At 49.0% G+C, this 26,381-nt stretch overlaps 12 protein-coding genes across 12 annotated transcripts; 6 read left to right on the forward strand and 6 right to left on the reverse strand.

Annotated features, from left to right (window-relative positions):
* On the forward strand, nucleotides 1-2,433 carry F5147DRAFT_724314 (uncharacterized protein). Its single transcript, XM_041439032.1, has 3 exons — nucleotides 1-775; nucleotides 826-956; nucleotides 1,014-2,433. Exons 1-3 carry the CDS (start codon nucleotides 363-365, stop codon nucleotides 2,054-2,056), a joined length of 1,587 nt encoding a protein of 528 aa, XP_041286353.1. The 5' UTR covers nucleotides 1-362; the 3' UTR covers nucleotides 2,057-2,433.
* F5147DRAFT_724317 (Tim10/DDP family zinc finger-domain-containing protein) lies at nucleotides 2,434-3,207 on the reverse strand. The gene is made up of 5 exons (XM_041439033.1): nucleotides 3,007-3,207; nucleotides 2,876-2,955; nucleotides 2,757-2,825; nucleotides 2,663-2,702; nucleotides 2,434-2,611 (listed from the first exon to the last, which is right to left on the reverse strand). The coding sequence occupies exons 1-5, from the start codon at nucleotides 3,050-3,052 to the stop codon at nucleotides 2,538-2,540; spliced, it is 309 nt and encodes a 102-aa protein (XP_041286354.1). The 5' UTR covers nucleotides 3,053-3,207; the 3' UTR covers nucleotides 2,434-2,537.
* Nucleotides 3,208-3,259: 52 nt separating this feature from the next.
* F5147DRAFT_748182 (DnaJ-domain-containing protein) lies at nucleotides 3,260-5,266 on the forward strand (the record flags this gene model as incomplete). The annotated part of the gene is made up of 8 exons (XM_041440032.1): nucleotides 3,260-3,367; nucleotides 3,434-3,535; nucleotides 3,593-3,610; nucleotides 3,670-3,852; nucleotides 3,936-4,174; nucleotides 4,221-4,287; nucleotides 4,342-5,079; nucleotides 5,132-5,266. The coding sequence occupies 8 exons, from the start codon at nucleotides 3,260-3,262 to the stop codon at nucleotides 5,264-5,266; spliced, it is 1,590 nt and encodes a 529-aa protein (XP_041286355.1).
* A 47-nt stretch (nucleotides 5,267-5,313) lies between these two features.
* F5147DRAFT_24971 (Prp18 domain-containing protein) lies at nucleotides 5,314-7,000 on the reverse strand. The gene is made up of 6 exons (XM_041428833.1): nucleotides 6,730-7,000; nucleotides 6,219-6,678; nucleotides 6,075-6,172; nucleotides 5,765-5,904; nucleotides 5,608-5,706; nucleotides 5,314-5,527 (listed from the first exon to the last, which is right to left on the reverse strand). The coding sequence occupies exons 1-6, from the start codon at nucleotides 6,940-6,942 to the stop codon at nucleotides 5,467-5,469; spliced, it is 1,071 nt and encodes a 356-aa protein (XP_041286356.1). The 5' UTR covers nucleotides 6,943-7,000; the 3' UTR covers nucleotides 5,314-5,466.
* Nucleotides 7,001-7,079: 79 nt separating this feature from the next.
* On the forward strand, nucleotides 7,080-7,631 carry F5147DRAFT_748184 (cytochrome c oxidase subunit VIb; the record flags this gene model as incomplete). Its single annotated transcript, XM_041440033.1, has 5 exons — nucleotides 7,080-7,111; nucleotides 7,163-7,194; nucleotides 7,257-7,290; nucleotides 7,351-7,451; nucleotides 7,576-7,631. The coding sequence occupies 5 exons, from the start codon at nucleotides 7,080-7,082 to the stop codon at nucleotides 7,629-7,631; spliced, it is 255 nt and encodes an 84-aa protein (XP_041286357.1).
* Nucleotides 7,632-7,904: 273 nt separating this feature from the next.
* F5147DRAFT_780174 (adaptin N terminal region-domain-containing protein) lies at nucleotides 7,905-11,089 on the forward strand (the record flags this gene model as incomplete). The annotated part of the gene is made up of 9 exons (XM_041442414.1): nucleotides 7,905-8,120; nucleotides 8,177-8,508; nucleotides 8,570-8,906; nucleotides 8,960-9,112; nucleotides 9,235-9,369; nucleotides 9,515-9,647; nucleotides 9,700-10,106; nucleotides 10,158-10,491; nucleotides 10,605-11,089. 9 exons carry the CDS (start codon nucleotides 7,905-7,907, stop codon nucleotides 11,087-11,089), a joined length of 2,532 nt encoding a protein of 843 aa, XP_041286358.1.
* Nucleotides 11,090-11,212: 123 nt separating this feature from the next.
* On the reverse strand, nucleotides 11,213-11,910 carry F5147DRAFT_724338 (ribosomal protein S10p/S20e-domain-containing protein). The gene is made up of 4 exons (XM_041439034.1): nucleotides 11,718-11,910; nucleotides 11,567-11,667; nucleotides 11,412-11,510; nucleotides 11,213-11,360 (listed from the first exon to the last, which is right to left on the reverse strand). Exons 1-4 carry the CDS (start codon nucleotides 11,830-11,832, stop codon nucleotides 11,307-11,309), a joined length of 369 nt encoding a protein of 122 aa, XP_041286359.1. The 5' UTR covers nucleotides 11,833-11,910; the 3' UTR covers nucleotides 11,213-11,306.
* A 78-nt stretch (nucleotides 11,911-11,988) lies between these two features.
* On the forward strand, nucleotides 11,989-13,234 carry F5147DRAFT_724343 (DUF572-domain-containing protein). The gene is made up of 6 exons (XM_041439035.1): nucleotides 11,989-12,014; nucleotides 12,081-12,146; nucleotides 12,197-12,281; nucleotides 12,333-12,480; nucleotides 12,529-12,613; nucleotides 12,663-13,234. The coding sequence occupies exons 1-6, from the start codon at nucleotides 12,008-12,010 to the stop codon at nucleotides 13,166-13,168; spliced, it is 897 nt and encodes a 298-aa protein (XP_041286360.1). The 5' UTR covers nucleotides 11,989-12,007; the 3' UTR covers nucleotides 13,169-13,234.
* F5147DRAFT_620166 (uncharacterized protein) lies at nucleotides 13,235-17,826 on the reverse strand. The gene is made up of 6 exons (XM_041432601.1): nucleotides 17,352-17,826; nucleotides 16,377-17,107; nucleotides 15,815-16,328; nucleotides 15,049-15,760; nucleotides 14,837-15,000; nucleotides 13,235-14,779 (listed from the first exon to the last, which is right to left on the reverse strand). Exons 1-6 carry the CDS (start codon nucleotides 17,586-17,588, stop codon nucleotides 13,496-13,498), a joined length of 3,642 nt encoding a protein of 1,213 aa, XP_041286361.1. The 5' UTR covers nucleotides 17,589-17,826; the 3' UTR covers nucleotides 13,235-13,495.
* Nucleotides 17,827-19,938: 2,112 nt separating this feature from the next.
* Nucleotides 19,939-21,239, reverse strand: F5147DRAFT_780178 (uncharacterized protein; the record flags this gene model as incomplete). Its single annotated transcript, XM_041442415.1, has 3 exons — nucleotides 19,939-20,713; nucleotides 20,762-20,890; nucleotides 20,941-21,239. 3 exons carry the CDS (start codon nucleotides 21,237-21,239, stop codon nucleotides 19,939-19,941), a joined length of 1,203 nt encoding a protein of 400 aa, XP_041286362.1.
* An 18-nt stretch (nucleotides 21,240-21,257) lies between these two features.
* Nucleotides 21,258-24,937, forward strand: F5147DRAFT_724353 (fungal-specific transcription factor domain-containing protein). The gene is made up of 6 exons (XM_041439036.1): nucleotides 21,258-21,709; nucleotides 21,792-22,373; nucleotides 22,427-23,053; nucleotides 23,108-23,711; nucleotides 23,772-24,580; nucleotides 24,634-24,937. Exons 1-6 carry the CDS (start codon nucleotides 21,449-21,451, stop codon nucleotides 24,667-24,669), a joined length of 2,919 nt encoding a protein of 972 aa, XP_041286363.1. The 5' UTR covers nucleotides 21,258-21,448; the 3' UTR covers nucleotides 24,670-24,937.
* Nucleotides 24,854-26,350, reverse strand: F5147DRAFT_25267 (DnaJ domain-containing protein). The gene is made up of 5 exons (XM_041428846.1): nucleotides 26,273-26,350; nucleotides 25,927-26,218; nucleotides 25,635-25,873; nucleotides 25,488-25,583; nucleotides 24,854-25,435 (listed from the first exon to the last, which is right to left on the reverse strand). The coding sequence occupies exons 1-5, from the start codon at nucleotides 26,298-26,300 to the stop codon at nucleotides 25,116-25,118; spliced, it is 975 nt and encodes a 324-aa protein (XP_041286364.1). The 5' UTR covers nucleotides 26,301-26,350; the 3' UTR covers nucleotides 24,854-25,115.
* Nucleotides 26,351-26,381: the final 31 nt, after the last annotated feature.

The raw sequence follows: 26,381 nt of genomic DNA on the forward strand, positions 1-26,381 counted from the left end.
TCTCTCCTTCCATGCGTGAATCTTCCTGCGCGACCCATCATTCTCCTTTCTGACTTGCCTTTTGAGTAGGCTGCGTGATCGCCTGATCTGGCGTACGATTGGTCTGCCACCTCTCTGACCGTTTCTGGCTACCTTGTCCTTACAAGGGCCTGAATTGCGTCTCATTCAATTCAACAACTTGACATTAGGGCAATCGATCTCCGGTTTTTACAACTGCACCAAAAGCCGCCCAAATAAACAAGTAAAAGGGATAACCTCCCTTGCTGCGATCGTCTGCTTTCTGCTTCCTACCTCTGCCGCTAGACTTGGAAGCTGGGTACGAAACCTGTACTCCAGAGCGCATTTTGTGCGTTCGTCTCTGGATGCATATGGCACGTGCAGGCTATGTTGGGCAGGATGAACTGCCAAGGCATCCTTTACACTGCGAAAATCCCCATACTTCGTCAGACTGTTCGCCTTCTCCCATTAGTTCATCAGCTCAGTCTCCGGTCAATGTTGGGACCGTCCGACCCAGCTCCGCGTCGTTATCAGACAGCAACGAGGCAGATTCTGGCAAAGTCCCATCTTCTGGTCCAGAGAGGTCAAAGTCCATCAGCGGCGTAGGTGCCAAGTGGGAAAGAGAGAAGCGAAAGCGTTCACGTGTCACTCCTGAACAACTTATCCATTTGGAACGCTTCTTTTCGATGGACAGAAGTCCCACCGCAGCGAGGAGGAAAGAAATCAGTGATTTGTTGGGCATGCAGGAACGACAAACACAAATATGGTTCCAAAACAGGTCTGTAAATTCTCTGCAGCGCACAAGCACCGCTGATAACGGCCCCTCAGACGCGCAAAGGCCAAATTGCAAGATGGCAAGAAGGGTCGAGGGGACGGCGCTGAAACCCCACCAGATACTCCCCCAGAATTGGCGACCGGATATGAAGCAGAGTTACATAGCCTCATACATGAAGACGAACGTAAGTTGCCAAACTTTTGGAGCCTGGTTTCTCTACTTATGCCGTCTTTGCTACCAGCGGTGACTATCATTCCATGTAATGATTTGTCTATAGGGACGTGGCGTCGTATTGCAACCGCTGTAGGGAAGCATGATCTCGTGGCCTACCTGTGTGACGGCAAGCGGTGCTTGACGTGGTTCATCCACTCGGCGGGCTATGGCTTTAAGATGGAAATTCCTTTCGACATTATCGTTCATACGGAATTTACAAACGCGGCGCCAGGGTCAGGACTGGCTTCATTTATCCTTTCACAACCGCCAACTTTTTACCTCGAGTCCTTCTCGAGTCCTGGGCCTACCCGACAGTGGAAAAAATGTGCGGATTGGACGGAAGGACAACAAGCCACTAAGATCCTGCGTCATGACTTGATAGGTTCAGCGGTACAGCTTGCACACATTCTGCGTCATCTGAATGCCCATGCTTCTGGGTCGGATATTCGCCTTCATTCACCGTCCTATTACTCTCAGGAGCCACCGCCACCTCTCATGGAGGTCCCCCAACCTCCCATGGCAATTTTAACAGGACCCGCATACCCGTACGGTGGAGATGTCAGCGACTCTAGAAGGGCAGAAGGTCCTGTTCACATAAGGAGAAGATCCTTTTCAGGTGGTACCATGCAATTGAGTCATCTCCATCGCCCTAGTCACCAGCCTCTCGCTGTGGACTTGCCTGTCAATCCAACCCCAGGGCCACACTCAGCCCCGTACGCTTCATCATCTTTCTCACCGTATTCTAGCCGTAATCACCCGTCCATCCACCTATCGTCTCATTCACCGATGTTCTCGGAATATGCGAACTCCGCGTCATCGCATAGTGCATCGCAACAATCTCAATCCCCAGTCGACTACGGTCCAACCGATACCCATAGTGTCCCCCCACGTTCTTATTCATCCGCACCAGTGCATCATATGTATGATGGCACTATGTCGATGACTTCTCCATACTCTAGCAATGGACCAACCCCTAGTTCCTCTTCCCAGACACCATTCGTTTCTCCTTCGCCGCCGTTATTGACAACTCCATTTTATCCTCCCACAAATGACTACAGCACACGAGGCTGAGCCTCATTAACTCAATACCTGGTTTACTATATGAATCTGAGATGAACCCTTTGATCAAAAATTGTAACACCCTGGACCTTTGCGCTACTTCGCATGGGTTGCCCAATAATTTTTCGCCTTCATTTGCGGTACAAACTTCATTCACCTTCGCTTCGCAAGTTGACTTTTAACATTTTAATACCCTGCACCGCTTCGCTTCCACATCTTTGGTACGGGGTCTGTCATTCCACGCTCCATGGGAAGCATACCTTCCTTCGTTGAACGCTGGTATACATCTTTGTTTAATACCTTACTCGCAAACACAAAGACACATTTTCATACACCATAGCTTGCACAGTAGATGGTAATAAATCCTCCATGCCAGCCTCGTGATTTCAGGGTCGAGAATGGAGCCGCCTTAATGACATGCAGGTGAGATTGATGAACAACTAAAATGAAAGTACGATTGACGGAGGGAGGTGGTATAGATACAATATGCCGACTATATCTGATTAAGTTGCCGCTGCTCGCGTTCTCTGCTTAAGCGGGCACTGTAGGTTTTGCTAATTATGTTGACTGCGAGACCGTGAGCAGCTGCATGCCAGGGTATCTTGGTCAGACACTCACATGTTTCCAGGTAACGTTCGAGGCATCGAGACAAACATGTCTAGATGTGAGAAAATGTCAGCATCTACCTTGCGAACTCTGTGAGCACACTCACCTCCTCTGAGCTAGACAAGGAGGTCCCAGGTTTCGCTATGCACTTAGCGAAGCATTTCTCATTCGTTTTCTGAAAGCCTTTGTTACTGTGGACACTAGTAGAGAGAGTAGGGACCACACGTTTATAAGCTCCTGCGCGCTAGCAAGGGCAATCTCGGAGCGCACACCATTCATCACGGCTTCTTTTTTTGCAGTCATGTCTACAAAGCATGTGCTGAGTAGCAGTCAGAATATAGCTGCACGTCACATACCTGACGGAGAACTAGACGACGACGACGATTTGAAGAAGTCGGACATGTTGCAGACAACGAGGAGCTAGTGGGATAGCTTGGAAAGTTCCTTGGAACGACTTGGTTCAACCGGTTGAACGAAAATTCTTGATGAACTTTGAAGTGACGACGGGTCCTGTACGTGTGTGATTTCGGGAGCAATTGGACACTCTAACGGGCGCGCGGTATCTTTGTACTGCGATCGCAGTGATACTAAGAGCAGTCTCATACGTTCATGGGTGCACGCGAATCCACCGGACGCAACACTGAATCCGAAGATGCAGTCCCTGACTACTACGAGTTGCTGGGTGTCGAGGAATCGGCAAACGGCGACGAGATCAAGGTATGATGCGTCTCACATCAACTTTTGTGTCACTGATTCAGTATCCGTGGTCTAATTGTCCTCAAGAAAGCCTTTCGAAGATTAGCCCTTGTTCATCATCCTGACAAGAATAAAGATGATGTCGAAGGTGCTACCAAAAGATTCGCCGCTATTCAGCAAGCATATGAGGTGCGATTTCTCACCCTCAAGGATGAGTCGAAGGCTCATCGCATGTCGGATCGACAGGTGTTGAGTGATAACCAGGTTGGTACCTGCTATTTATGCGTTCCTCTGTGTAGCTCCTGACTGTACCGTGCAAGTAGGAAAGAGCCTGGTATGACTCTCACAAAGCATCTCTGGCACCGGAACCTGATGCAGAGGCCGTCTTCGAGGACATCCGAAAAGGCGCCCCACCTCCCCGTGCCCGCGACCGGGGGCTGACTGTCAGACATCTCGCTCGATTTTTTGATGCGACAGTCTGGTCAGGCTTTGACGATAGCGAGAATGTGCGTTCCACGTATAATGCATTGCCCCACATAACCGCAATAATACATATATCATGATCACTACTCATACTCACCACCACCAGAGCTTCTTCACAATCTATCGCAATCTCTTTACACGCTTGGCACAGGAGGAGAACCTCATTTCCCAGATCGAGTATCCCAGCTTTGGAGACGCCTCCTGGCCTTGGTCCACACCCAAATCAACAAATACGCCCGCCGCACGCAATTTCTACAATGCGTGGCTTAACTTCGCGACTCTCAAGGATTTCGTATGGACGGAACAGTGGAATCTTGCAGAGGCACCCGATCGCCGAGTGCGACGGTGAGTGATAGTGTCTTCTCGCATTATATGGCTGAACACCTTTCAGGCTCATGGAGAGAGACAACAAAAAGGCCAGGGATGAGGCGCGAAAGGACTATAATGAGACTATCAGAGTGATTGCTTACAGCTACATCTTACTAAAACATTTTCTAAATTTCGGTGCGCAGCAACTGGCTACTTTTATTCGCAAGCGCGACCCGCGATACAAGGTTCATCTGGCTGCACAATCTCAAGCCAACAAAGTCTTATCCGAAGCTAAAGCCCCCACATCTGGGTCCTCCACTCCACGCCCCCAGCCTGCCAAACCTTATGTAGAGCAAGCTTGGCAAAGAACAGGGGGTATGGATCATGATGCTGATGCCGACCTCGAATGGGCGGCAGGTGAAGGTAACACAGAGGAATGGGAGTGTGTCGCATGCGGGAAGACTTTTCGCAGCGAAGCTGCATGGGACAGCCACGAGCGTAGCAAGAAGCACATGCGTGAGATCGAGAGACTGAAGAGAGAGATGTGGGAAGAGGAAGAAGTACTCCAGCATGGACCGGAGGAGGGAGAAAGCGACGAGATCCAGGAGGTGGATGGAGACTTCGATAGCGAGTTCGTTCCTCTACCCCCACCAACGCCTCCAGAGCCGGTACTCGAAAACAGAGACGAAGATGAAGTCGGTTCACCCACAGAGGAACTCCCGGCTGAGGATGACCAACTAGTACGCAAAAAAGATGAAAAGAAAAAATTCAAGCCCCAAACAAGACCATCAAGCGATGCGCCAGCATCCTCCCCTCCACCAAAAAGTAGGGATGATTCTCAGGAAGTGATGTCTTCCCAGCCTGAGCTTTCAAAACGGGAAAAACGAAAGCTCCGAGAGGCGAAGAAAGCCGCCAATGTTGTCGAGGCAGAACACAGCATGGTCTGCACATCTCCATACGCGCAATGGTTCTATTGTGTTGACATACTTATAGGTTTGCAACGTGTGCAAATCACCCTTTGAGAGCCGTACAAAGCTATTTATACACATCCGCGAAACAGGACACGCGCTTGCTGAATCCGCCGAAGAGTCGGCGCGAGGGAAGAAAGGGCGCAAGGGGCGATTGTGATCGGGTTGACGATGAAGATCGCTATCGATACCAGATAGAAAATGGGTCACCGGAACGCATAGCATCTTGACACCCTAGAATTTGCACTAGGATGTGCCAAGCTATGAGATATATAATCAGCTTAATAAAATGTCCAGTACAGATGATAAACACACAAGCACTCTACTAGAGCAGCATAAACACGACCAACGTAGACTCAACTATCCCATAAGCTGTGAAACGTCCTCTGGTGGGTATTTTGTCTGAGAGAACGTCAAGAGCCTGAGAGGATGCATCAGCCGAGTTGGCACTTGGAGTGAAGCAAGAATGAAAAGGAAATATACAAAAGAAATGAGACTAACCGTTTGAGGCTCTGTATATATTTCCTGCTGACTTCGTCATTCAGCACATGCGCAACCTGGTCTGTGGAGATCTTTTCGCGCGCGGAACGTTCATGGATACTAGCAAGTCGTTTAAATGAGACGAACGTGATGGTAAGAATGGAGGACAAATGCGCACCCCACCATCGTAACACCAATCGGCCATGGCGCATTTCCAATGGACAGCCGAAGGTACGAGTCATTTGCTCTCTGATATTGCCGCTTTTGCATGTAATATACTATTTCAGCTATGCGTACAAGCATGTCCGGCGGTAGATTCTAAGACAATCGAGTGTCAGCTCAATGATTCCACTTTTAAAATAAAAAGTCTGTGGTGACAACAAACAACGTTATGTGTGAAGTTTTTATGAGTGGCATAAAGTAAATTCGAACATTATATACAAAGACAAGAAATGAAATGATCGAGAAAAGTGGAAGGGTAGACTCACTCGTGAACGAAGTGTTTTAAACAGCGGCTTTAGATACTCGGCAGATTGGACTTGCGTTGCTGCAGCCAGTTTGCCCTGGTGAGTCCGCTTGACGTTTTCTGTATCTCCTGTTAGACATAAAGTTAACACTTGTGCAAGACATACCTGGTCGTTCATCCATTGCCTCCTCCCATTCCTTGAGCGTCCGCTTGAGTGCGTAGTATATGACGGGGTACAATTTGTCCGGATCTGTCTTTAACAACCCTAGATCCACCATGGCTACACTCCCAGCATTGTTGCTCACTTCTCCGTCCTCTTTCTTCTTCCCCTTATCGTTTTTAGCCCTCAACTCCCTCTCAACACTCTCAACATCTTCCAGTGCCTTCCTAAAGTCATTTGTGCCAGCTTTCTCATGTCCGCGCTCTTCGATGAGTTCGAGAGCACGCAAACGCAGGCGCCGGTCGCGGTCGCTTTCACCAAAAAGTCGGATCGGCTGGCCTTTGGCTCGCAGTCGGCGGATGGCTTCATTGTTGGGAATGTTAAATAAACCCTCTAAAATTGTCGAGTCTGGGTCCCGACTTTCCGGTAAAGGAGTGTTAGAAGTGGAGCACGAGAAAGTGTCGACCTGCTACAGCCCATAAATATGCTAGCAGCAAATATGATAACATGATATCACCTTTTTCTTCTGCTTGCTTCTGGCTAGTGCAGCGTCCCTCTCTGCCGCCTGCTCCGCTGCCCTTTCCTTTTCTTTCTCCTCGCGTGCTCGCCGTTCTTCTTCTTCTTTTATGCGCTCAAGTTCACCGCGACGCACGTACTTGGACGGACGCATTTCTGCATCATTCTGCACGTACTTGCGCTTGAGTGCAATTTCAGCTTTGAGAGCATCCATGACGTTTAAATAGGAATTGAGTGTCTGTGCAGACTGTGCAGTTGTGTCACGGTGAAATCTAAGGTGACATGCTGACTAATCGACATACTCCGTCCAAACCCGACTCAAGTTTCTAAGACCGCATCCATCACACAAAAATGTCTGACTCTGAGGCTGCTGATCTGTCGAGGTCTGTCTACATTATTCTTGTCGGTCTTACTCTATGCTTACAGAGTATTAGCAAATACGTCCTTCAAACTGCTGGCTTTGACGGTGCGTCCTACTCTTCCTTGGTCCATGTTTTACCCCAGCTAACTGGTTTCGGTTGGATACAGCTCGCTTTCCGAACACCAACCAGACGCGTCACTGGTGAGTAGCGACTTATCTCTAGCATGCATCGTTTGTTCTGATCGTGCTACATTACAACAGCTTCCAGAATTACACGGACTACTTTAAGTGCGTCGCCGCCAAGGGTGAAGACTTCGCACCATGCAAACAATTTAAGCGCGCCTACAACTCATTGTGTCCTAGTATGTTCCTTTTCTATTAAGTTCCGTTAATCGTCTTGACTCTTGTTCCTTTAGATGAATGGGTAGGTGTTCAATACCTTGGTGCAGAGCTTGATTCCTTATATATGCTGTCATGTCCAGGTAGCGAAGTGGGACGAGCAGAGGGAGAACGAAACATTCCCTGCATCACTCGAGCCTTGATAGTCTATGCTCTTGCACCTTTCTATTCAATGATAGACTCGGCTTACTTCAGTGATTTTCTGCGAACCTTTGTACGCTGCTTCTACATTTCCAGGCTTTGAGAACAGTTCCCACTGCGACCATCTGTGATTTACAGACTCCCACTGTAAGGCCTTATTGGCAAATGAAATTGAAGTTCTGAGCTTGACTCCGACGTGTTGGTGGCACGTGAGATCATGATCACACCGATTTCAACTTAAGCCTTAAGACTTACGTGCATGTCCACACCAAACGATGGATGGGATCAACCTCAACGCTCTGAGCGAGAATGCAACACGCCTTGGGATGAGGATTCAAGAGACAATAGCTGAGCACACCCGGGATTTGTCGTTAACACGGGGCGGGAGCTCATTGTTTGACATGGCGGACGACAAGGCGAAGAATATAACAAAGCAGCTCGAATCAAGCAGCGACCGTGAAAAGCTGGATGCCATGAAACGATTGATCGCGGTTTGTGCCAGTCGGTGTAACATCTGTATAGAAATTATAACATTGCTTCTCCTCAGCTCATCTCAAAGAACCGGCCAGTCTCCTCATATTTCCCTGCTGTAGTCAAGAACGTAGCCAGCCCGAACCTCGAGCTACGCAAGCTGGTGTACATCTACCTCCTTCGTTGTGCACCATCTGAACCTGATCTGGCATTGCTGTCGATCAATACTTTCCAGCGGGATCTCGCTGACCCCAGCCCTCTCATACGCGCCATGGCTCTTCGCGTGCTGAGCGGAATTCGTGTTCCTACTGTTGCTACCATCGTACTTATGGCTGTCCGCAAGTCCGCTGCAGACCCGAGCCCATACGTTCGCAAGGCAGCTGCGTTGGCCGTGATCAAGGTATACAAGTGAGCCTAACCTAACCTAGTTCAATATCCTTTTCACGAATCACAAAACGTATGTATAAAGAGTAGACCAGGCGCACCATCCAACTCTGCTCGATATTATGACAATTCTTCTGCGCGATCGCTCTCCGCTTTCACTTGGGACTGCTGTTCTTGCTCTCGACACCATTGCGCCATCTCGCCTCGACCTTCTCCACGTGCATTTTCGCCGCCTCTGCCGTGCCTTGCCGGACATTGATGCATGGGGCCAGGTCGACGTTCTCCGCGTACTCGTGCGATACGTGAGGACCATGTTACCCAAGCCCGTTCCCGCCAGCGAGAGACAAGGTGAAGAGGTTGACAAAGATTTGAAGTTGCTGCTAGCCTGCGCGGAGCCACTTTTCATGAACAAGAACCCTGCCGTGCGCACACTGATCCACTTCCACCACGAAAATCTTGTTGACCAAGTGATTAGGTTGTTCTTGCTGTCGCACGGGCATTCTACTACCTTGCTCCTTCATCGATGCTCTCAAAGATTAGCGCACCTCTCCTTCGCCTCCTCAGCGTGTCGCGTGAGGTCGAGCGTGTTGCACTGGCTTATTTACTCGTCGTCGCACGTTCACATCCAGTATGTGTTTCTGCTAAGATCTGGATTAAGAGCTAATGGGATTCATCGGTGGACTATTTCATTCTCCTTTCGACTTGACCTTGCATGAATTGCACATCCACCACCTTTGTATCCATATTTAGGTTTTATTCATTACTTCACACAACCGCTTTCTCGTGCGTGTGGATGATGCAGAGCAGGTGAAGCGGAGAAAGATTTCCGTTCTCTTGGCATTGTGCACAGTTGACAATCATCAGACATTACTGCGAGAATTCATGGTACGTTTATTCACCTATTTGGAGGTAGGGGTTACTAATTGCCATTCTTTTTGGTTTTCTTCCAATACCCTTTGACTCCACGCCTGGCATTTGATTATATGTCGTTGTCTTTGTCCTTACTGTTGAACTCCCATGGGGTATACAGGACTATGCTCAAGACACAGATGACTCTGTTGTGGGAGATGCGATTCACGCCATTGGACGTATTGCCAGCCTCGTTCCCTCGTCCACGCCTCAATGCCTCACTGCACTCATGGGAATGATCAACAGCAAGCAAGGTCGGCGCGGTATTTGAATCTCCTTATATTTCGAATTTACATGATTGCATAGATACCATCGTCTCAAATGCAGTCCTCGTTCTTAAGTCCCTCGTCCAAAATCAACTTCTCACACCTTCCTCTACCTCAACCACGACCCTCCCAACTCCTTTCTCGTCGCAGCAAGCTCTCCTTACATCATACATTCCCTCGCTGACGCCATCAATCTCCACTTCATTATCAGCTGCACCTTTGTCCTTCACGAGCACGGAATCGACCTCCGTAGCTCAGGCTCCACTCTCCATTATTGCCCAGCTGGCTCAGCGCATTGACGATATCCGGCACCCCCACGCGCGAGCTTGCGTGCTATGGCTCGTCGGTCAATACGGGTCAGTCACAGGCACGAAAACAACGGTTGAAGGTGTGGCAGACTGGGCGCCAGATGTACTGCGCAAGGCAGCGAGGAGCTTCAACACTGAGGTGGGTTTTAACCCACTTCATAATATCCCTGCTCATGCTAACTCCTACCAGGCTTCCTTAGTCAAGCTTCAGACACTCACTCTTGCCGCGAAACTAATACTGCTCGCGCCCACGCACCGTACACTGGTCTTACTGGCACAGTATGTTTTCACATTAGCTCGGTACGATGAAGACTGGGACGTGCGTGACCGTGCGAGGATGTTGAGGACACTTCTTGTTGGTGCAGTTACGGGTATTATGGGCAGTAATGATGAGGAAGGCATCGGGGAAAATTGGAATAAGGAAGAGCAGGCGGGAAGGCCGGGTGTGGTGTTGAGAAGGGAACAGGTGACCCGAGTGTTATTTGAGGGAAAGACTGGAACGATTGAAGAGGAGCTGGTGGCTGGTGAGTGTGTTTTTGAGTTCTGATTTTGTCGACGAAGGGCTCGTTTATGATTATGACCCACACTTACTTTTCTCACTTTCTCTTCATGTCCAACTAATCCCAGTCCTCTGCAGACGCTCGTCCACTCGGAACGCTTTCTCTCGTGATGGAGAGTGAAAGTTTGCATCTGCACGATGACGATGACGATGAGACTGTGATAGATCTCCCCGAGTGGCTGGAACAGGGAATTGACCCTGCGTTGCGTGATAGTGATGACGACGCACCCCAAGTTGCCTTGTCGGTTCAAGCGATTTCATCCCAGGCAATCTCGTCCCAACGTGTGCCCACACCTACAGGTTCAACAGTTGTGCTCACGCCCATAGGGGGATCAACACCAAAAGACACCAAGGACTGGAGGGATTTGAACAAGTTCTATGCAAGTGAGAGCGAGTCTGAGGATGAGGAGGAGGAGGAGGAGGAGGAGGAGGAGGAGGAGGAAGTTGAAGTTGAAGAGGGGAGTGGAATTGGTGAGGATAGCGGTGAAGACGAGGAGACTTCGGATGACGAGGAAGATGAGGAAGAACACGATCCTAGTTCGAGTCATGAAAGAACATCATAGTTGATTATCATTGGATCTCAGAACCTCAATGCATACAGCCGTCGTGCACCGAGGCACTTGATGGCTATTAACTTCCCGCCAACCATGCCTAAAAGGTGCCCCAACGACAACAAATTACACGCTCTTTTCGGAATGAAAGCATACAATTCACGATGTGGAACAAAGTGTCGGACGGCAATGCCTTGTCATACAGCAAACATACATACAGTGAAGATACCTAAGCTGAGATGGTGACTTCAACCTCAACACCAGGCTCCAAGCTAATAGAAGTCTAATCAAAGAATGAGGAACCGGTAGTAGGAACAAAAAAATTCAGACTCACGATCTGCTTGACGACTTCACTGGAGGAGTGCAAATCAATGAGACGTTTGTGCACCTTGAGCTCGTAGCGGTCCCAGGTCTTCGAACCCTCACCGCAAGGCTAAGGAACGCAAGAGTCGATGAGATACAGGTATATCATATAGTCGTGATACTGACAGTCTTACGGGTTGTGATCTTAAGGACCTTAGTGGGGAGGCGGACAGGGCCCTTGACACGGAGCTGCTTGTCCTTTGCACGGTTGATGAGGTCGGCGGAGACTATATTTAATGGTTAAGTATATGTTTGTGATAATCTGAAGTGCACGAACATTTTTCCAAGTTTTTGACGTTGCTGCTCGTCAAGGTAATACGAATTTTATGAATTTTGGCAGCGGGGACAGCGCCTGCTGCGTCGTACTCCTTGTCCTTAGCGACGTAACTCATTCTGGACTATTTTTTTTGGAATAAGTCAGAGGTGACTAGACAGATGATTAGCAGTTTGAAAGTGATGCTCAAGATATGCGCACCTAAGGTTTGTGTGTTGATGAGAGAGATAATTAAGGTTTACTGAGATTGCTCATGTATCGGCAAACTCCGGGAGTTCCCATTAGAAACAGTCATGCAAGGCAAGTGTTGGATCTGTAGGTATTAGCGTACGACAGATCGTCGACTAATCCTGCTCTCTTTCTTAGGATTTAACAAGTATTATCCGCCAGATTATGATCCAGATAAACACCAGAGCTTGAATGCGTACAGAGGTATGCACAATCAATTTCCTGCACAAAGTTGTTTCTCTCATGGTTCACAGGCAAACATGCGCTCGGCGACAGAGCACGTAAACTGGACAAGGGCATTCTTATAACCCGTTTCGAGCTTCCTTTTAACATCTGGTGGTATGCGTCGTAATCATAGCATCTAGAAACAGCAATTTCATAGATTTGTAGTGGAACATGCAACAACCACATTGGCATGGGCGTCCGGTATAATGCGGAGAAGAAGAAAGTCGGTGCCTACTATTCTACTCCAATCTACTCGTTCCGTTGCAAATGTCATCTCTGCGATGGCTGGTTTGAGATCCAGACAGACCCGAAGGTGAGTCAGGCGTGGTTGGCTCTATTTTACAATGTTAATATCATATAGAACACTCGCTACGTCGTGGTTTCAGGTGCTCGTCAGAAGGACGAAGATTGGGACCCAGAGGAGAACGGCGGGTTTGCTATTCACGGTATGTATCGATTTGCATATCCTTCATCATCATCTTACAAAGATTGCAGATACCGAAGGGAAAGCTGGTCCCGCGGATCCCCTTGCAGCGCTCGAGAAGACAACCGAGGCCCAAAATCATGTCGCTAAGGTGCAAATACCACGAATTGAGGCCTTACAGGGTGTTTCAGATCACTATAATAACGATCCTTACGCACTTTCATCGATGGTGCGCAAGCGTTTTCGTGCAGAGAAGAAGATCGAGGCACAGAAGCGCGTCGATGATGACATGATCAAAGGCAAATACGGCTTACCGGAGGAGTTAAAACTCGTTGAAGATGATGCGGAGGCCAAGCATCAGGCACGAGACGAATGGGCGAGGGCTAGAATGGAGTATGAAACAGAGAGAAATAGTAAGAGACCTCGCTTATCGATATCATCTTCACCTGGTTCCCAATCTCGGTCGACATTGGACCCTGTATCTTCTCTGAAGGCTCGCATCCTTGATAATACTCGACGGTCAAGTACACTCACAACCAAAAGGAAGCCCCCTGATCGAAAAGTACTTATCAAGTAGAGAACACAGATAACGGACCACTGTACACTACTGTTTCACGCAAAAATCATTATACTACTGCTGTCTAGATCAGCAGCTCATTAATTCCTACGTTTCGATGATTTCGGAGCAAGATACGATAGCAAATCAGAACAACATTAAGAAATACAGAGTGAGTGAAACATGAAACCAAGATACTAGTAGTATGAATGACAGGACGTAGAGTTGACAAGTCTGATCAGTGTAACGGAGGGCATCACGGACGAGCGAGTATATCCAGCATATAAAAGAAAAGAAGATTCATAAATAAGCAACAAAACAAACCAGGATTCCGCCCTATAATTCCTATCATGAAGTTTGGTAAATTGCCCACGGTTGGTCAAGTGCGGGCATTACACTGTCCCATTTCCAATCTGATGCCTGGTAGTAAGCGGACTCGCCGCCGTCAATCTCCTTGAATGCTCCCATATGAAGAATATCGAGATGGTTGCTTTCCCTGGGCTCCTCGATCTTAGTTTTGCCGGGGGATGATGCACCCTGTGACTGATCAGCATCCGGATTGGACTGTGGGCTAGGATTCGTGGATGATGGTACGAGGTCGGGGGTAGGAGCTTTCGAGTCTTCCTCGTCTTCAAGAGTAGTGAAACGACTATAATCAATAAACTCGTGGAACTCCAAAAATGCATCGTTAGGGGCTGCTGGAGGCGAGAGTTCCGAAAGTGGTCCACCGATGCTTGAGGCGAATGCAGAGGTGGCGATATGTGTTGGATCTTGAGCTGCACCTTGCAAAATCCGGTCGAGAGTGTGAGCGATGTCGTCGTACACGCCGGCGTCTGTCGAGGCAGTCATGGCGACTAGCTCCTTCATCTTATCCATGAAAGCGTTTGCGTCCTCGTCCGTATTGATATTTTCAACCTCCTGGTGCCTCTTGGCGAGTCCCTCGCTAGGCTCTCCCTCCCAATCTTCAGTCTTCACTTTCTTGGGAGATGGTGCGCCCATAGACTCGGGCTGGGTGGAGGGACCTGCGGGAATAGATACATCCTCATCGGCTTGGCGCTTTACGCCAGGGCTAAATGCTGCTGGGGGTTCAGAGGGAGATGCAGTAGGCTGCTTGGGAACACGCTGGACCTTCGCCTTCGGCGGTTTAGACTTCGGAGACTTCGGAGTTTGTGGGGAAGCGGCTGCCAGAGGAGTGGGAGCAGTGGAAGCCGTAGTTGCAGGTGGCGGAGTAGGTGACGGCACAGCACTTGTTGTGGCAATGGCCGCAGGGACGGAAGGGCTTGGGGGCACGCGCACAGGAGGTTTCTTGACCATGGGCGGGTGTGGCTGAGGATGCGAAGGTGGGTGAGACTGGTTTGCGGAGGGATGGCGACTTATAGCAGGGGGGGGTTGAAGGGTTTGAGGAGGCGTAGGCTGTGACGGGGGAGGTGGGGGAGGTCGATTTATATGAGGACCACTATGTCCACCCATTTGCTGCGATGTGAGGACGGCTTTCATTAATTGCAACCTTTGTTCGTATTCCTCGTTTGCCTTTTGTATTTGGGTATACATACTCTTTAGAGTCTGAAAACCGATTATGACTTGTGGCGACCCCACTGGAAAACGATTTCTTTGATGTGCCACCGTTAACACCTGGAAAGAAAATGTACTTAAGGTGACAAGATGCAGATGCGAGCGGAGAGCGCTTACGATTGCAACGAGCCTGCGAATCATCTCATCCGCTCTCAAAACAATCCAGTACATTGGTAGTCTTCCGTCAAGGTCCCGAGTCATTTTCTGAACCTGATCCATTAGCTGGTTGTACTCCATTCGCTGATCATCTGGCAGTGTGACCAGTTGCATTGTTTGTAGTCCTGCAGAGGGTTAGAATCTGGGGCGAGAATGTAAATGTGACGAACCACGGGATGAGAAGATTTGTTTCGTCTGATGGATGATGGCCATTGCATGTGCGGTCTGTTCTTGACTTAGTGGTAAAATTCCTCCCGACTGAACAGGTTTCATCTCAGTCATCGGTGATGGTTGCATGCCGTTGGGCATCATAGATGGCTGTCCTCGTTGTGGCGCGGGTACCAGGCTGGGACCAGCAGTCGACATCTGGGTCGAGAAGCCTCCTCCTTGATGTGCGGTGGACATACCCGATTGCTCACCGGGCGCCTCATGATTGGTTACTTGCTGATTGGCCTTCGTTGCCATCAACCGACTGTGCTGGTGCCAACGCATTATGTCCGAACGGTGCCGGTCGATCAATGCGACCGTCTGCTCTGGTAAGCCATTTGCACGCATATCACCAACGGACATATGGACGAAACGTGCAGCATTGGCCATGGCTTGCGGATTGAGAGGAGGGCGCATAACGGAGTGGGCCATTTCCCCTGAGGCACCTCCAGGAACATTGTTCTGAGCACCGTTCTGTGACAAATTGTTTTTTTGTGCAGTGCGAGATCTAACGGTGAAGACGAGCATGCTCTCGAAATCCTGCAAGTGCTCTTTGTATGCATGAGCAAGCTGCTGTGCGATGCCGGGGCCACTCTTAGCGGGCTCAGTATCTGTGCCTGGAAATTGTATAAAACCCATGCGACCGCCTATGACCGCCCACCAATCACGTTGAGTGACCTGATTCGTGACCTATGAGTATGCTTCGAACAGTGCAAATTGTCCTGAGCTTACAAATTGAGCGCCGCCTTCGCGAAAGACCTGAACATGCAGGATATGCAAGTCAACAGAACGATTATCAGGTAACAGAACGTGCACGTTGGGCTCCACGTGACGGCTCTTGCAAAAGGACGTGTACATAGCATCAAAGTGTGACTTGTCAAGAGGGGAGACGCCGAGTGTCGATATGTTGACCATTCTATTCGGGATCTGACCATTAGCAGCCGATGGGGGATTGAATGGAGGCATGTTTTGTGGCATCGTATTGGGCATGCCCGTAGGGAGCTGCTGGGGAGTAGAGCCAGAGCGTGGGGGTACAGCAACCGGGCGTTGCATTTGACCACCCTGTCCGGACAGCTGTGAATTCATGGGATGGGCTTGACCTGGCGTCGGAATCTGCGAAGGACCACTAGCTCCAGTGTTCATCCCAAAATTTGAAGCGGGACTGGACGACTGTGGCCAGGGTTGCTGAGGTGCTCCGCCACCCTGGGTAACACCTGGTCGACCAGCAGTAGAGGCCATTGTACCTCTACAATGCGTAAATAGGAAGCTTGAACAATATGCCGACCTAACTTACAGATGTACTAGATTTGCTCCAAGTATGCCAGGGGTATTTGAAGCCAACTGGATAGCCTGATTAACTCTGAGGAAGAGAGTCTTGCGGTTATGGAGCTCCGTGCGCATCTTTTCCAGCTTCGCGGTCCATGTTTCATCGGGGAAACCTCTCGTTTGCGCGAGTACATTTTGGATATTTTGCTCCATGCTATTTATGGCTGATTGCAAATAATCCCTCCTTTGCATCAGCTCTGCGAGGGTAGGTACCTTCGAGGCTGGTGCCGCCCTCATGTTTGGATGGCCCATTTGGGCCCCGAGAGGTTGTGCCGCCAGATGCGGAGAACTATGCATTGCATCAACGTTAGTCATGTTGGAAGATGAAAACATGTCCGAGGGATTCGGCGGACTGGAGCCTGGCTGTGCGCCCATCTGTTGCTGCATATGATGTGGCATTGCAGACTGTGGCGGATGCTGGTTTTGTTGATTGGGAGGACGATCCATGGGGTGCAGCGGACGGCTAGCCAGAGCCTGAATCGGATTGCTGGGTTTCATTTGTGGGGTATTCATAGACATAGAGGAGAAGTTGGGTGGTATGATAGAGGAGGGAGGGTTTGAGGACTGAGGGTCATGAAAGGACGAAGCAGAGGGAGGGACACGCTGGGCGGATGCAAGACCAAATTGCTGCTGAATCTGTTGGACCAAGGGACCTTGTGAGTGATGGCCGAGCCCCTGGTTTCGAGCGAGATCTGCCATCTAATATATGGAGTCAGCACACGTAATTACGGAAACTGGACCTGAACAAGGCATCGACTTGACTGGACTTGGGAAGCATGAATCTCAGAATAGTATAATTTATGATAGCAGATACGGTGATCGATTAGACGAGAACAGTACCCAAACCGACCATCAGTAACATGAGTGGGGGTGGGTCCTGTGAGCGAATGCAAATGGCGCAGAGGGGGGAACATGACTTTGGAAGATTGTAGGAGAAACTCACTTGTGAGTTCATCTGAACGGAATTTGCATCACCATTCGGCTGAGCTCGATAGTTGTTCTGCATTTGAGTCCACATACGACTGTGTTCGGGGTTAGGGAGCCCGGGGACCATCTGAGGGTCTTGTTGTTGCTGCTGTTGCTGTTGCTGTTGCTGCTGTTGAGACTGCTGTTGCATATGCTGCTGGGAGATAAAGTTTTGCAAGGAATTCATTTGGTACTGGGGCATGCGATCGGCCATAATGCAAGGTCGTAGCCTTGCACCAAGATGGGTAATACAAGTTAATGAGTTCTACGACGGTGACAGCGAGCAGGTCGTGTTCTGTAATGTCGTTGGCGTTAGCACCTACGACAAGGGCACTGTTTAACGCAGTGGACGCTGCTTGGGATAGCGTGCAGCTGGGGAGATGCTGGCAGTCACAGTGGGAAGCAGACGGCGCTTCACACCATGAAGCGAATGCTCGGTTGGCCTGTGCTCAGCTCGTGGCCGTCGGACTTTCAATCTTTATTATTTTTTATCATTCAAATTCGTATTCTCAATTGCCACATTCTCTAAAAATATTGATTTCCTAGCCTTATTTTCTCCAGTCCTTCTCCGCTTCCCATCCGCGAGATCCCTCCTGGTAATGTTGCTAGCGATGGGAGAAATTATTTCGATGATTAATTTCATTAATTCATTATTTAATTCCACTCCGCGAGAACTGGCTTTAATCGGTTTTTGCCGTGCCTCCGGTATGTTATCTCCACGTACTCGGGCCACGCCGTTGAGCTCGAGCCTTGCTTCCAGCTCAACATGTGTGGAATAAATGCACATCATGAAACCTCAAGGCATGTATATTACAGGCGACCTCATATATACTTCGGAAACTTGCGAGGACAAACCGATTTCCTTGTACCACATTTGGTCAATTCTGTAAAATCAGGAACAGAAATGCTTGACCCTTTGTGGTCTGCTGTTAATTAATCATCATGGCTGTTTTTTCTTTCCACGCACGGATTCTTGTCGAGAGCAGACTGTCTCGTTTATTGTAACTCCACAAGTTCCTTTCGGTTTGGGAATTGCTTAAAATTTGGATATCGGGCTACTTATCAAATGTGTTGTTAGTCTTGCGTTTTGTTTTCGGTCGGATTGGCCTAACAAGTTGGTACGGTGCCATCGAGCCGCCAGGGCCTTGGCTTTGTCCAGGCTATACATTGCAACGTCTCGAGCTTGACCATTTCGGGGCATCACCCGACAACTAAGGAGGACGCTCCCGGCGTTTACTCTAAATGCCTGGATAATCGTCAAGTTCCGAAATAACCTGTTATTTCAGTGCCTGCAATGAGGCTTTCAGCTGGCCTGGCGCCCGAAGTTTTGCCACACGAGTGCTTGGGGGGTATCCCGTGGAAAAGGAGTTCCGATGCCGAATACAGTATATTTGCGTCTGAAGACTGGATGCGAAGCTGAGGCATAGGTAGCACGTCTGTGATAATCTTGACTTCAGGGTCTCTGTCGCTCTATGGAAAAATGAAGGGGCGAAAAGCTATGTTCCTGTCATGCCGTCTCAGGGAGTATTACAACACAGGGGTATTACTCCCTGCTAGTCGTGTTCCAACCATTTCCCAGCATAAACTTCATGCAACTGCGTATAGTGCACATGAATTCATTACCTTCCTAAATTTAAAGCTGCCAACAACACAGTTCGGTGCGGTCAATCATCTGTATATGTAGATCTGGCATCATGATCTTTATGATCAACTCCGTTCCACTGTTCTTGCGAAAAAAAATAGCATAGCAGGGCCAATGCATGCCTTGTCAGGCAACGGGGGAACATGGGCAGCGAAGGTTTGCGAGTCCGTGTCCCTGACGCCACCTCCATGTGATGCCCCAATCAAGTAAGTTCCTTCCGCTGGTCGAATCGTGACTGACCATGATAGACAATATAGGCTGTCGACACTGTATAGGTCATATTCAATCCCTCGGGACGCACAACGAGCACCTGAATTGCAGCATTCATCATTCATGACATGATGGCAACACCAGGTGGGCTCAGTGATGGTGAACATCGGACGTACCTAGACTGAGTGCTGGCAAGTATTAATACTTACAACTACATGCTCAGCAACCGTTAACCCAACATATCACCCAGCTAGAGATATTTCACAAATGTTTAGCTCTGAGACTCATCTGCTGGATCAGAGCATCGTCAAATATCGTCTACCGGATATTTACTTGGTAGCAATCCCTTCAATTATTGGTATTTAGACCACTTGTTCACGGACATTTAACCATGATCCAAACTCAAGTATTTCAGGGAACTGTACTTGCCTTTGCATCAGACCTTGTATGGGGAGAAACCGTGGTGATATGAAACATCGATACAACGCCGGTCCATCCCAAGTGGCTATGTCATGACATTTGTCGAAGCGTTTCAAAATATTGGGCCTCATATGATATCTAGACACGCTGGTAAGCAGATAACACATGTATACATATTACTTGTACAGTCCAGATACAGTCTAAACATGGAACTACAGATATGATTAGCTGATGGCATAGGGAGAAAACGGTAGGAATACCAATACACGCAGCGAAACTGCGCATCATCATGCTATAGGAAGTCGATACGTCTACTACTACCACCTTGTTGTATGGGCTCTTCAGATGCCTTGATAATAATCGCTGGGCCTGCTTCTAGAATAACATCGTCTTCGTCTTCAGAGTACACATCGGTCTCTTCGTCGGAAAGCTCAACCAATGGTGTTGATCTTGTTTTTTTGACTCGAGCTCTTGGACCAGCTGCCAGGATATGATCCTCAGTCTCTTCAGAAAAATCTTCTTCCAACCCTCCTTGCTCTACGTCGGCTACGGAAGCAATCTCGCGCTTGAAATAGTAGCGTAAACCCACCGGTATGAGAACGCCCACTACCACTGCGGATAATAGGAAGAAGTTGCGCCACGAAATGAGATGGAAATCAGCAGCAGACGTCATCTCATCTAGACCGCCTCCAATCGTCGTGTGTATGACAGTTACGCCGAAGATACCCAGCCATGTGCTGATCCAGAAGGGGACAATACCAATGCCAACATGGGGACAGATTACGTTGACAACCCAGTGCGGAGGGAGGGGGGCAATGCGGAGGACAATTAAAAAGGACATGGTGTTGTCTTTTTGTGCGCGTATCTTGTCCGACCACTTATCTAGACGGGCTTTCCACTTGGGTACGGTGAGAAGCGCAGGACCAAACGCAGCACTGATGAAGTAGCACAAAGTTGCACCAGTAGCAACACATGTACAAGCAAGTGGGAGCGCGCGCGGCACACCCCATACTGCTCCACCAAGTATAGATAGATACATCGACCCAGGAAGAGAAAACGCTTGTAGGCTAAGGAAAATGTGAGATTGTCTACTTCATAGAGAGAGCAGACCTCACAATAAATATGTTATGGCATAACATATTACGATGCGGAACGGGTAGATGTCACGGTATTTTTTCAAAATGACATTGAGAGCCTGTAGTTGAACAAATGATTTCGGTATGCGGAGTGACGGCCGGTCGGCTCTACTATTCGATAAGATGTGCCAAGCAAGAAGGAAGTTCGAAGGACATACTCGTCAAGGGTGGGAAGAGTCAACCACAGAGTTCCACCTAGGAGAATCGTACTGAGTATAAACACAGCTGCCATCCTTATGGCTGCCTTGAGTAATAATCTTGGGGAGGATGTATGGGATGCCTGCAAATGTGCAGGAGTGGCTCCATAAAGTGAGCCAGTTTCAGATTCTGGTGCAAGGAGGGGAGCTCTATCGTCTGCAAACTCCATAATTTCAGGATCATCGGGATGGACGGTAGTAAGAGTGTAGGCTGATGCATTTTGGTGGTGCATGGCTCCGAGCAGTGAAGGTGAGGGCATGGTTCCCGACGATGAGAGCACGCTAAGAAATTATATAGATTATATTAGAAATATGACATACATGACTTGGCTAAGTACGTGGGAATATTATGGCATTTTCCACAAAGCACGGAGGATGATTAGCCAAGTACTTAGCGCGCTGAGCTCGTGCTGAACAACGAACGACAGGTGTCCACAGGCCCTGCTCATCGTCCAGCACAGCGTGCAAGATGACTCACATCCTGCCTCCGCACACTGACCTCAATCTTGTACCATCGTCTCTTCATTCAGCCCTTCATATGGACCCAAACCAACAGCAACAGCAGCTTCAACAGCCTAATCAGCCTCATCAGCAACAGGCGCCGACAACCTCCAAGAAGAGAGGACGAAAGGCGGACACAAATTCCGATGAAGCTGGCTCACCGTCCGAACCAAGACGGCTCAGACGCTCCCATGAGGCTTGCGCACGATGCAGGAGCAAGAAAATTAAGGCAAGTCCCGTCGGTAGACACCGACCGCAAATCTCCGTCCGCCAGTTCAGCTTCTCTTCTGACACAACGATGAATTATACAGTGCGACTCGAAACATCCTAAATGTACAGCGTGCGCGACTGCCGGTGTCCCTTGCCAGCAGGAGGATAGACATAGACAGACCCTCACTCTTAGAGGTCACACCGAGTTCATCGAGCGCCAGATCGCTCAATGCGATGCTCTCTTGAAACGCCATATTTCTGATTTCAGTATGGCAAATCTTGATGAGATATGTCGGAGGGAGGGCATCGAGGTCGACGGTCATCCCGCCCCTGAATTTGCTCAATCGAACCCACAGTTCCCACAGCAACCAAGTGGCCCTCCTCCTGGAGCGATTTACGGGCCTCCTTTCGTTCACCCCGCATACCCTTACGGTGTGCCTATGCCGCATGGGTACCCATCACATATGCCGATGCCAGGACCCCCTGGCGCTTACGGACCTATTCATCCTGGGTTTCCCCCTCCCCCTCCTCCACAACATATGCAGGCCCCGCCCCAGGTGCAACAACAGCCTCAACCACAGCCACAACAGCCACATACAGTCCCGCCTCCAGTTGTAGCTGCTACGACCAGTGTTGAAGTCAAAGGTCAAGATCCGCAGTCTTTGGATATGTCAACTACGAGGGTCGGTCTTTTTTTGTGCGACGTTCGTGCCCTCATCGTTCATCTTGCTGACAGGCACTAGCCAAGAGCTTCGGCGTTCACCCTCTCATCGTAAACGACAGTCACCTGGGTTCAGGTGACAAGGAAGATCTTGCAGTTGGCTCAAATGGCTTATCATCGGGGCGTGATCGTGGCATCACGGAACAATCGATGCCCCGTGATCTCACAAAATGGATTTCTGTTTCTGTAGCAACCAGCAATGCTGGTAGCTCTTCTACGGTATCCACCTCTACAATAACATTATGGATGCCTAAGGATCGCTCGTTGACGAACAAGATCGTTGACGTTTACTTCAACCACCTCAACATCCACCGCCCTGTCTTCTTTCGGTCAGACTTTGAGCGCAAGTTAAATGCGCTTTACGACGGGGACAGTGTACAACATGATCCAGGCTTTATTTGTAGCATGTACCTCATTCTGGCACTTGGAACGTTGAGCGAGTTGAATCACCAAGGGAGTATCGCTGATAAGGACAAAAAGACGCCCAGCGATAGTCCGATTAATACCAAGAAGCTGCTCCCTGCTATATGGCCTGAGCACGATGAATTTTTCGAGCGTGCGCTGGCCGTCAAGCCTCACCTACGTGTCACGATCTCCAGTCTTCAGGCACTGCTTCTCTTACATTGGTATCTGTACACCGAGGTATGTCCATTCTAACTTTCCATCACGGGTTTTAATGCTGCCATCAATTATCAGCGACAAGGCCGCTCCCTTTGGCGCTTGGTCGGAAGTCTTGTTCGCCTTTCAATCGAACTTGGTCTGCACCATGATCCCACGGCGCAACCCAACACCTTCACAGATGAAGAGTGTCAACTACGCATCCGGCTTTGGGGTACTGTCATGGTGCATGACCGAGGCACTTCTATTCTTCTCGGACGTCCACTTGCCATCGCTCCCTATGACTCCAACACGCCTCGCCCGACACACGGACTCAAGGGCCAGAATGTTGATTTCTCTGAACACTTCCTTCTTTCTCACCCCATCGCCGAGATACAGGCGGATATCATTAACTCCCTCTATGCTCCTTCACGGCAGAGTGCTGATACCATCATGAGGCACGCATCGAGGATCATCAAGAGCATGCTCGAGTTCAGGAGACAACTCCCCGATAGCTACAAGTGGTACTTCGGAGGAACTGAAGACTGGCCTTTGGAGAGGCGACAGAAGCTAGTCCAGGACATTACAGAAGATCAAGGACTGACGTTACTCAAATTTGGTATAGCGAGGATCTTACTTCTTCGTGCCCTGTTCAGTCTTAAGGAACTCGACTACAACCACCGTTCGAAGGCACTTGTCGATGGTATGTTTTCAGCATGTGTCATTTGCCTTTTTTTTTTGATGATTTACTCACATATTAAAGCTATCGTCACGTCACATAACATTATCATCATCCACAATCAGCTCATTTGTTTCCCCGACATTGCCTTTTTCGTTTCTCCCATCCCTCTCCATATCGCGGCAATGGTCATCCTCTACGGTCACATGTCTCACTGCGAGCGCCTCTCACGCCAGGTGATGATCGAAGACGTTTGGATGGCACTTGACATGCTTCCACGCTTCCGTTGGCGTTGGGAACGAAAGGACTTGAATGGCGGGCATCCTCTTATCTCTAAGCTCGCTGAGAAAGTTCTCAACGTCAACCTCCGCACAGTTGGACCTACCAAAGATCCTGTCTTACTGTCTGAGCTCGATTGGGAGACAGATTCACCTGGGATGCTCTCATCACCAGCGTTGAGTGGTCAACAGCAATTGCGTGTGCATCCGGGGACTCCCACGATGTCACACCCACCTTATTCAAATGGCGGTGTCGGGCCCGGTGTTTATGGTCCGCTTCCGCGTGGTGTCACTGTAAGCACGAACCCTGTTAAAGGGCTTCAAGGATCTGTGGGTAACAGTACTACGCAGGACAAACTCGCAGAGGTACCCCCTGGGCTATTTTACCCATTTTATCCTGAGAATCCGATGAGCGCTACCCCCGGTACCGTTTCTGGCCCTCATAGTGACGCCGGAGCTACCGGTGGAGACGCTGGTCAGGACCCACAGGGTTACAGCCACCTGCTAGCGGCGGCGGCGCAGCCAAATGGAACATACGGGTGCCAGCCATCGTCGGATTCATACATGCTTGAAGAGATTGTGCCCCCTCATGGTAATCAGGTGTGGATGAATGTCGTCAGTCGTTGATGCTGTCTTTCCACTGGTTGTTACTGAATCATCCATCACAGAGCCAGAGGTCTATGTCGTTTGCGCATCAAGGTTAATCACCTTATCCATGTATAGTATCTGTTCGTTCTCTCCTCGTGTCTCAGCTTTCACGCTGAGGACAGTTCTTATGAGGCTCTCTTTTTGTATTCCTTTTTATGAACCTAAAATGTTTCTTTTCTCAAATTTTACATCTTGATTCGGGTCTCCTCATTTGTCTTTGTCTTCATCGTCGTTCTATCCCTCTCGTCTAGTCAAGTCTGAAATCCACCTATTTTATCCTCATGTCTGAAGAGTAATATGTGGGAGAATGTACGATTATGCGATGTAGGCTGATTAATTTGATCATTTCAAGTGTGGTATGAATACATGCATGTGGCAGAACATCAGGAGTATTGTCTATAAAAGTAGTCTATGCAGGTAGGCCAAACTCTACAATGTGAAAGACAGATGAAACGTGCATATATATTTGTCAGTAAAAATCAGTGTTTGAAGAATGCCAAGTCTATCCAAGGATCCGTTCCATACGGTCCAGGACTACGTCAATGGCCCTGATGAGAAGAACTACACGCCGGGGAAGCAGGGCGAATTTATTTGTGTCCTTGTCGCGATCATGGTGCGTAGGATGAACAGAGGTGGGATTGGTGTATTGAGCTTGCATGGCATTTTCGAGAGTAACAGGTAGGGAGACGGTGATGCGTGTTAGTTGGATAGTGAGCCGTGATCTGCCAGCGATATCAAAATAAGGAAGCTGGCGGAAGGCGCTTTGTATCTCGACAGCGCGACAAAGCTCGCCGTGGAGGGCAACAACACAGGTGCGGCAGGCTATTTGTTGATGATGTGAGATCAGTTATACATTGTATGGCAGGTAATTTACTCAAGACGCGTTCACGGACACTCAGGAGGACCGAAAGAACAGAGTTTACACCGTCGTCACCCAATTCAAGTGATGGATTTAGGTCACCGATAGCCCCTGAAGGTAGAGACATGAGTATGTGAGACACGCAAGCAGACATGTGCTTACTGAGTAATGTGCGTATCATCTCAAAATCACCTTCGAGAAATTCGCTCAAGACGCTCAAGAGAACACCTTTCAGCGTTTCATCCGCATGGGGCGAGGACTGGGCAAAGAAGTCATATTTAAGGTGCGAGTGTGCAGGACGGGAGTCGTAAATGCGTTTCGAGGACGGATTGCTGAGGACATCGTATGCGACGGAGACTTTTTGGAAGGCGGACGTCGCGTCGGGATTTCCGGGAAATTTGCTGAGTTCAAAGTGAAAATGAGATATTACTACTAAGAGTGACAAGGAACATACTCCGGATGGCAAACCCTGCTGCGAGAAAGATAGGCGCGTCTTATAGTCACTCTGTCGATTGTTTGGGACCTAGTAACACCTAGAATACAATACAGGTCGTCACTGGAAAGGACTTGAAGCATTTCTGGGGTGTAAAATATATCATCATTCGGCGAAGATTTGGAAGTGTCGCAAGATTTTTGTTCTTCAGCTGATGGATAGGGTTGTGGTGACCACGTAATATGTTTTGGATGGACGGGCACATTGTCTGTGGCATTGTGTTCATCGTCCGTGGCCCGAAAGAAGGAGGATGCTATGGTTGTACTGTCAGTATTACTTGTCCTAGTGTCAACTCTGATTGACTGACCTGTCGAAAAGACATAGGAGAACATCATCGTTCATGAACATGCATTGCCCTGGAAACATGTGTGGTGCAGTGAGAAACTGAGAAAACGTTCTCCAATCTTATCTCTTGC

This window comes from Suillus discolor (genome assembly GCF_016758755.1).
Source record: "Suillus discolor strain FC423 chromosome Unknown F5147scaffold_100, whole genome shotgun sequence".
NCBI lineage: Eukaryota > Fungi > Basidiomycota > Agaricomycetes > Boletales > Suillaceae > Suillus > Suillus discolor.